This window comes from Pseudorca crassidens, chromosome 19, assembly GCF_039906515.1.
Source record: "Pseudorca crassidens isolate mPseCra1 chromosome 19, mPseCra1.hap1, whole genome shotgun sequence".
Lineage (NCBI taxonomy): Eukaryota > Metazoa > Chordata > Mammalia > Artiodactyla > Delphinidae > Pseudorca > Pseudorca crassidens.
Window position 1 is genome coordinate 52280214 of NC_090314.1, and position 9283 is coordinate 52289496.

General features: G+C 59.2%; 1 protein-coding gene across 7 annotated transcripts in view; it reads left to right on the forward strand.

Moving 5' to 3' along the window:
• Nucleotides 1-6858, forward strand: part of CCDC57 (coiled-coil domain containing 57) — a 106316-nt gene extending 99458 nt beyond the window's left edge. For all 7 annotated transcript variants that reach the window (XM_067715082.1, XM_067715081.1, XM_067715085.1 and 4 more), the window contains one exon: nucleotides 6244-6858. In XM_067715082.1, the coding sequence (XP_067571183.1) occupies nucleotides 6244-6446 (203 nt within the window). In that variant the 3' untranslated portion in view covers nucleotides 6447-6858. The remainder of the gene's footprint in view (nucleotides 1-6243) is intronic.
• The last annotated feature ends 2425 nt before the right edge of the window (nucleotides 6859-9283 follow it).

The window sequence follows — 9283 nt, forward strand, 5'->3', positions numbered from 1 at the left end:
TTTTTTCTACATTCCTGCCTTTCATTGGAGAAATCAAGTTTTCTGCTGCTGCACTGTAAGTTACAGATTCTACTTTTACCCTAGGATAATTTCACTCACTCACACCCATGTTCACGCAGCCCTACTGATTTCTCACACTTATTACCACTTTCCTGTTCCCCCGCCATAGGCACATTCTTTACACACTCCTCTCCTCCCCATGACCGGCTGCCCCACCCCATCACAGCCACAGTGTCTGGAATTCTCATTTCGGGTCGTTGTGGGTCTGCATGGGTTTGATTTCTCTGTTTCTAACGTCTCTGGCAGCTTCTTCGGGATTTGTTTTTCTCCTTCTGTAAACACTCCTCCCAAGAGTATTCTCAGTGTGGATCCTTATATTGAACCAGAATTTGTATCCCACTTGTCTGAGAACCCCTCGTGCCTGCATCCCTGTAGGGATTTAAAGTTTGTGTCTGACAGATTCTGTCCTCCATCAACATCCTGTAAGAATGCTGTTCAGTCCTCAAGTAAGCATAATAACAATGTAACTAATCCTGGGAAATGAGCGATTTGTTTTTTAACTTGGGAAAGACAGTAAAAGATTTCCTGGGCTTTGCACGTGTGGCTCTCGTGGCCAGGTTTCTTGTGATTCGAAGGTTCAGCCCTGAGTGATTTTGGCATCATTACACATGCTACTCCGTTTATATTTTAGTGTAAAATAGAGAGCCAGTTACAATCCTGAACTACAGATGTCACACACAAGTGAGCAGGAAATCTCATAGCGTAAAATTCTGTTGTTTAGCTCTCCACAGACCCTGCTACAAACGTGTGGGTTTCGGGGTTCACTCTACGACCAGGGCTGAGCCTCCCTGGTCCACGTGGGGACTGAGGGAACTCTGCAGATGGGCAGAAAAGCCCAGCCATCTACAGAAGGGGCTCCCAATTCATGGGGTGGGACGTGGGTCAGGCGTTCAGAGCTGCACGGGCACCCTCCTCCTGGCAGTGCCCAAGGGAGGCCTGACAGAGGGGCAAGAGCTGCATTCTTGCTTCCAGCCCAGCGGCTGCAGGTTGACGGTCCTGGACTTTTGCTCTCGGCCCAGCTGCACCACCTCTGTGTCAGGACGGGGGTCCCGCAGTCCCCGTGTAGGGGCCGGGTGTGAGGCAGGTGTGTGCCCAGGAAGCTTCACCTGGAGCCAGGCCTGGCACCGTGGCGGCACTCGGCAAATGCCACACTTCTGCTCACACGGTCAGTCGTTCCGGCAGCCCAGGCCCCTGGAGAGGCCTCCTGGCCTCCTTGCCAGCCTCAGGCCTCCCACTTGGGCTGAAATCAGACAGGGAGCAGCAGAGAAGCTGTGGGGAGCTACCGGACACGCAGTAGGTCTGCGCAGAGCTCACTCCCGCTGGCCGCCTGCCCTGCAGGGCACGACTGTCACTGGCCTCTCCTCCTGAAGGGGGTGGGGTGTGGTGTTTGCGGGGGTGGGGACCCAAAGCAGCCCACAGGGTCCTCAGGCTCATCGCCTGGGGCCTGGTCCGGACTCACGGGGCCTGGAACAAGACAGGCAGCCAGTGTGCTTGTGGCTAATTGGTGGCCCTCCCGAGGGGGCAAGTTTCTGTGGAAGAGGAGAGTGTTGCCTCACTCACAGCTGTCCCCCCGCCAAGAAGGAGCAGAGGGCAGCCCTTCGAGGCGTGTGGCCTGCCGGTCTGCACCCTGGCTGGGTGCAGAGGTGGGCAGCCCCTCCACAGGAGGATCTCCAGTGGTGCTTGGGTGCCCGGCCTGGCCTACCTGGGGGCAGAGCCCCCACAGGTCCCTTTGAAAGTGTACCTTTCATGAATGTCATCTTGTTTATCAGGTTTTCACGCTTTGATCTCTGGAAAGAAGGCAGATCAGAATCTACCCCGCCCCATGTGCCCTCCCTGCTGTCCTCACACATGCCTTACAGAGGACACAGGCTCTCTGGGTGCAGCCTGGGCACTCGGCTCCCCCCCACCCCGCCAGGCAGCCCCGCCAGCCCTCTTCCCTCCAAAGGAGGGACCCAGCCAGGCTTGGTGACCCAGCCTCTGCTTTCTGCCACCTGACCGCAGCCCCCACTGCCCTGACCTCTGTCCTGGTGCCATTTCCTCCTTGCCCACGCCTGCACTCATGTGCCTGGCGCCTGCCCACCTGACCTGGCCTCTGCCAGCCCCTCTCCTCTGGGGAGCTGGGGCTCAGACAGGCCCCGAAAAGGGGTAGAGTCACCATGGAGGCGGTGCCAGCTCTCCTCACGTCCTCTGCCACAGAGTATTTCTGCTAAGTCCCCTGCCCAAGTCCTGGCACCCTGCGGCCCGGCAGCCCTTCCCAAAGCCCAAGATGGAAACCACACTGGGCCACACAGGGATGCTAGCAGACAGTCCTGGATGAGCCCAGAACCAGGGAGGAGGTACCCCCAAAATGATGGTAAGCAGGAGCAGTTAGGGGTTAGTGTCAGGCCTTAACTTCAGGAAGGGAGGGGGAGGAGTGGTGATGCTGCTCTGTTAACCAGGTTGGTCGGGGCAGCGTCCCCAGCCCAAGGCTGGGGGTGGCTACAGGACCCTGAAGGAGCTGGCGTTTCCTGCCTGCCCCTCCTCCACCCTGCTGAGTAGAGTCAGGCCTGGCAGTGTCCTCCCAGAGCCTCTGCACCAGGGGCCAGCAGCAGCTCCCGGCAGGGCACCATCCACACCCATCATACACGGAAGGCTTGGGGCGCTATCCCAACAGTGGTGGGAAGCCTTGGAAGGATTTGGGGGTGGGGAGTGTAACAGAATCTAACTTTTAACCACTGATCCACAAGGAGGCCCAGGGTGAGGGTGAGGAGACCTGGGGGTGTGACTCCCCCAATTTGAGAAATGTTGAACTTTGGGGCTTAAGGGGCTCCCAGGGAAGCAAGAGAGAGGTCTCGACAGAAACGAGGGGCCGCCGGCACACAGAGGTGGTCACCCAGAGAGGAGAGGGAAGGACTGGCTCGGGCAGCTGAGGCTGAAGTGAGCCTGAGGAGGCCTCGTCCCCTGTGGCCACAACTGGTACCTGCGTCGAGAGCAGCCACCCAGCTCCAGTGAAGGCTCTGGAGAGCCGCGGCAGACATGGCGCCATACCCCCTTTCTCAGGAGTGCAGCTGAGTCCCCAGCCCTTCCAACTGCCCTTCCAGGCCTGGCAGGCGTGCTCAGGGTCGCCCTGAAAGCAGGCAGCCTAGAAGCCAACTCAGAAGGGGGCTGACCAGCAGCTCCGAGCCTCCAGAGAGCTGTGCTCAAAGAGCCAGCCCTAGGAGGCCCTGAGACAGGAGACTAGCCCACTTCCCCCGGGGCGCTGGTCCACAAGAACTTCCAGGCTCAAGGTCATTACAGGCGCCAGGAAGGTTGTGGGGAAGGCCACCCACCGTAAGTGCAGGCCCACACCCCCCCTTGGCACTGTCAGCCCCTGCAGGGCCCCCCGTCCTGCTCCCGGGTTCATACTGGGAGGTCTTCGGCATCTCACTGAACCTTCCTGAGAGCTGGAGCTGGACCAGCAGCCCATGAGAGGCAAGTGCTGTGCCCCCAGATTTCCCTAAAGCCTGATCAGAACCAGTGCAGAAAGACAGCAGAGCAGGTCAGGCAAGGGAGAGCAGGCAGAGAGCACGGTGGGAGCCTCGCTTCCACACACCAGCTCCTGGTCCGAGTGAGGGCGCAGAGTAACCAAGCGGAGACCATGGCTCGGGCACAGGGAGTGTCCTGAGGAGAGCAGGCCTGAGGTGTCCAGCTTCGTGCCTGAGCCAGGACTGCCCTGCCCCGGGAGCCTGTCCTGGAGGAGCCAGTCACCCCCTCAGGGTGACGCTGCAAGAAGAGGGACAAAAACCAGAGCCTGCAAGGCCGCCTGTGCCATCCTCCCAGCCTCGGCTCAGAGGCCCTGCCCACAGGCAGACAGGTGGGTCTGCCTGGCCTGTGCTCCCAGCACACAGTGGAACCACCTGCCTGGCATCCGGCTGAACTGGCAGACAGCTCCTGACAGCTGGGCACAGGGAGCTTGGCCTCCCAAGCAAAGGTCTTGGGGCCTGGGCTGGCCCTTCTCCCTCCACCTCACTTTCTCCAGGAGCCTCCAGGTGGAGACTCTGGGATAGACTCAGGTCATGCCCACAGAACCCCTGAAGGGCTGCTCCCTCAAGTTATAGGGAAGGACCCCCAGCATCACAGCGGTCAGGGTCCTGACCCTGCCCCTCCCCAGTGGCCGCTGCATTCCAGAAGGAAACCAAGTGAGCAGCATGGAGCTGACCAGAGATCCCTGTATAAGTACTTGTAAAGGCATCTGGGGTGGGAGTGTCTCTGTGTAGAGAGGAGGAGTTCGTCTGGGGTTTAAGAACCACAGACACGGGCGCTTTCCCAGAGAAGGAGAGGCAGCCATGGCCAGTGGAAGCAGAAGGGAGCCTGGGGACGTCCAGGGACGCACTTCCTCACCCCACTCCAGGACCCGGCGCATGGAGGCACTGGGCAGGAGGAGAGCAGAACCTGGCCCAGCTTTGGGGCTGAGGGCTCTGGGGAGGCCACTGGGTGTGACCCCTGGAGGCTCCGGGAAAGGAGGAATGGTTCCAGATATCTCCAGAGGCCAGAGGAGCAGAAAGAGCACAAGATGAGAGAGGGGGCCAGGGCCTGGGTGCCCCTGGCAGACCCCGAGCTCATGGTGCTGGAGTCACTGGAAGAAGCCCAGCACGCAGCCCTGTGTGTGTGCTTTCAAAGCCCAGGCCTTTCCCATCTCCCAGCTCCACACCAGCACTGTTCTTTTCCTCCAGAGCCTGTGCAGCTGGCCTGTCCTCGGCCTCAAGTCTTGCCCAGGTTGGTTCCTGTCGTCCACCTGTACAGCACGCGGCCATGCGCTGGGCAGGCCTTCCAGACCTCTCCCCACAGCGTCCCACCACCAGACCCAGGGGGGTGGGCTTGGTGACACTGGGTAGACGGTGTGCGTCACTGCAGTGTGTGTCACACGTGTGAGATGCCAGTGCCAGTTGGCCAGGCCCCACCTGTCTTTACACCCTGGGGCAGCATTGTCTTTTATTTTACTTATTTTTTGGCCTCACCATGTGGTATGTGGGATCTTAGTTCCCAACAGGGATAGCACCTGTGCCCCCTGCAGTGGAAGCATGGAGTCTTAACCACTGGACTGCCAGGGAAGTCCCAGCATTGTCTTTTTGTGCAGACCCTCCTGGAGCTCCAGACCCCGGTCCTGCCTGCTGGGCCAGCCCAGGAAGGAGAGCCGCCCCTGAGCTTGCATCTCACAATTGCTTTTTATTTATTTTTATTTTTTTATACAGTTTTTAAAGGGTTACACTCCATTTACAGTTATTACAAAATATTGTCTCTATTCCCCATGTTGTACAGTACATTCTTGTACGTCTTCTTGGTACTTCTAAAAAAGAAATACAGGGCTTCCCTGGTGGCGCAGTGGTTGAGAGTCCGCCTGCCGATGCAGGGGACATGGGTTCGTGCCCCAGTCTGGGAAGATCCCACATGCCACGGAGCGGCTGGGCCCGTGAGCCATGGCCACTAAGCCTGCGCGTCTGGAGCCTGTGGTCCTCAATGGGAGAGGCCACAACAGTGAGAGGCCCGCGTACCGCAAAAAAAAAAAAAAAAGAAATACATTCTTAGTTCTAAAAACTAGGAAAATAGAGAAGAGCTCAAAGAACTTTTTAAAAAATCACCTATGGTGCCCTAGTGCAAAGACAGTCGTTGTCAATATTTTGGAAGTGCTGCCCTGGAGCATTGGCCCATACCTGTGACACGTGGTGCAGCTCCCGGTCCTTGGTCTGTGCCTGGCCACGCGTGTTGGGGCTGCTGCGCGGTTGGAGATGCCCGGCAAGCATGACCAGAGGGCAGGGGGTGGTTGACAGCCTGGGAAATGCCTGGGAAGTGTCGTGAGTCAACCATTAACCCTGGTACCTCCGTGGGACCTATTGCGAAATATGCACGAAAGGGGATGTCGTTTTCAGGGCCAAATGTCCTGAGTGCCCAGTGGAGGAGCAGGCCCAGGCCCTGCAGAGCATCTGGAGAGCACGTGACCACACAGACCTTCTTTGCGGGGACACCAGGGCCAGAAACCCCAGGAACAGCTGTTGCCCCGGCGTGGGCTCCTGCAAGGAACCAGGGCAGGCATGGGGTCTCTGGTTCCTGCTGGCGAGCAGCTCGGCCACTCGCACTCAGTGAACCCAGCTCTCTGTACACACCGCATCCTGCCCCTTCCTGCCCTATGATGACGCACCCTCCTTTCTCTTTTCTCTTCACTGCTAGAGCACCCAGCACCTCCAGCAGCCTACAGCCTCCAACACCCCGAGGGGAGCTCCCTGGCGCCTTGGGCGGCCTTTGCCGTCGAAGGGATGAAGATGGAAGCCCAAGCAAGGGGCAAGCCTGCCAGACACCCCAGGGCTCATCCTGCAAAACCTAAAGGCTGCCAGCGGCCCCCCAAGATCCGTAACTACAACTCCAAGGACTGACCTCCTCGAACCGCCCCTCCCCACCCCTCCTCCTCCCTCCCCCGCCCCTCCCCCTTCTTCTCATCCCTTCCTCCCTCCCCCCTCCCCATCCCTCTCTCCCCACCCCTCCCCCTTCTTCTCATCCCCCTCCTTCCTCCTCCTTCCCCTTCCCCCTTCCCCTTTTCCCCCTCCTCCTCCCTTCCAATCCATCTTGGTCTCTTCCCCCTCCTCCTCCTTGGTGGCTTTATCTCCATATCAGGGGGGTGTGTGTGTGTGTGTGTGTGTGCGCGCACACGCGCGCACACATGGGTGGGCACAGTGAACTGAAGAGCAGCCTCCCCAGTGCTGCTAAGGCGCCTCGTGGACCGATTGCAGAGCCCCAAATTGTTCTTTTAACTTGGGAAGGACAGTAAAAGAGTTCCTGGGCTTTGCATGTGTGGCTCTCGTGGCCAGGTTTCTTGTGATTCGAAGGTTCGACCATGAGTGCTTTTGGCATCATTACACATTGCTACTCCTGGGGCCTGGTCCGGACTCACGGGGCCTGGAACAAGACAGGCAGCCAGTGTGCTTGTGGCCAGTTGGCGGCCCTCCCGAGGGGGCACATTTCTGTGGAAGAGGAGAGCATTGCCTCACTCACAGCTGTCCCCCCGCCAAGAAGGAGCAGAGGACAGCCCTTCGAGGCGTGTGGCCTGCCGGTCTGCACCCTGGCTGGGTGCAGAGGTGGGCAGCCCCTCCACACGAGGATCTCCAGCGATGCTTGGGTGCCCGGCCTGGCCTACCTGGGGGCAGAGCCCCCACGGGTCCCTTTGAAAATGTACCTTTCATGAATGTCATCTTGTTTATCAGGTTTTCACGCTTTGATCTCTGTGGAATGAAGGAAGATCAAAATTTACACAGGCATATTGATGTCCTAACCACAGATGCACTGCTCATCCTGGGCGCAGTGCTTGGGGAGCTGCGGAGGCAATGGCAGGTCACTTCTGATGTGCCAGGAAGGAGCACGCTGGGAACAGATTTGCTGCCAGGTGGCGGGGGTCTCTATGCTCTGCTGTGTCTGGCATGTGGCCCTTTAAGTGAGGTGTTGCCATATGACTTCCTTTAGATGAAAAAGTGAGGAGAGATGCCCTGTCGCTTTCCCTAGAAGCACTTCAAAGCCCATGAGTCTCCAGACCTCTGTGGTACAAACCAGGGACTCAATCCCAGCCACCCAGCCTGTAATCGTCCCATCACCTGGGCTCCTGGCAGGCTGCAGTAAGCAGAGCCCTACTGACCAGCAGGAAGTGAGCCTAGGATAGCTTAAGACACCAAGAGTTGGGGACTTCCCTGGTGGTCTAGTGGGTAAGACTCCATGCTCCCAATGCTGGGGGCCTGGGTTCGATCCCTGGTGGGGGGACTAGATCCTGCATGCCAATCCCGCACGCCACAACAAAGATCCCAAGGGCCACAACTGAGACCCGGCGCAGCCTAAATAAACAAATATTTTAAAATAAATAATAAGACGTGGTCTTTAAAAAAAAAAGACACCAAGATTTGAGGGTGTTTGTGCAGCACGGTCCAGCCACTCCTGGTCCAGGTTACCAGGTGTCTGAAAAGGTCTTAAGTAGGAAGGAAAAGAAAATCCCACAGAAAGGTTGTTCGGGACAGCAATTCAGCTGTGGGATCTCGGGGCCCTCTCTCCCCTTTTCCTGTCCTGCCCTTTATTCCACAGTGTGCGAACCAGAAGCCCCCAATGATGAAGCCAAGGGGAAGAATAGAGCAGGGAGTATGGAGCTGCCCTGGGACTACCTGGGGGCCTAGGGAGCACTGTGTGTGTGTGTGGGGGGGTGGCGTGTGGCCACGTGAAGCCATGTTGTCTGGTTTGACGTGCCTGTCCGTTCTGTGTTGTCCCTGAACATCCGCGGACAGTGCCACACTCCACTGACAGCCCCTGAGCTTCGGAGGGCAAGGCAAGAGGGGTTGCCAAGGAGCCAGGCGAGGAGCGCAGCAGCGTTTGATTTCAAGACAATGAGGCTGCGGGGCACCAGCCCCAGGGAACTGCCAAGGCTCCTCTGGCCTCACAAGGGTCTGTCTGTGGCCCCAGAAGATAGCCAGGGCGGTGCAGGGCGTGGCCACCAGGCCGGGAGGGTCGTCTTCCTGGACTCTCACTTGACCCCAAGACGGAATGTCTGTTTCTTTTTGGTCTGGAAGTTAAGGGTTTTTTGTAAATTCGGTAAACATTAGAGCAGGGGAATTACAAAGGAGGGCGCGCCGGTGAGCGGAGACGCAGAGTTCCGCCGGTGCGTGTGCGCGCCCGCGGGTGAGAAAGGCCACGTGCGCGCGCGAGTGCCTCTGCCCAGGGAGACTCCTTTGTTCAAATCACACCAAGAGGTGTCCGTACAGAGCCCGCTTGCCAGATGGCCGCGCCCCGTCCCCGCGGCCGGCTGCGGGGAGCCCCTGCCCGGCCTCGGGAGCGTCCCCCCGGTCCCCGCGCCCGCCTTGCGAATTTGGGAGGCGAGGCAGGGAGGACCAGCCGCGCTGCGTTGCGGTGACCGGCAGTAACCCCGCGCGGGGCGCCCTCGGCCGGGTCAACGACCGCGCTCGCCCGCTGCGGTCCGCGCAGCGCCGGCCCATCACCCTATCGCCTAGCAACGCCCACTCGCGCGCCGCCATTGGTCCAGCGCGCACGCCCCCGGCCCCCGATTGGCTGCGGCTGCAGAGCGAGCCACGCCCCGGGCCGGCTTCGCTCGTCCCGGACGCCGGCCCTTCAGTCCTTACGCCCGGGGGTTCGTCCGGCCCCCAGTGTGGCCCCAGTATAACCCCCAGAGTGACCCAAGCAAGCCCCGTCCCGTTTCCACTGCGCGCCGTGCACACGTGGCCCC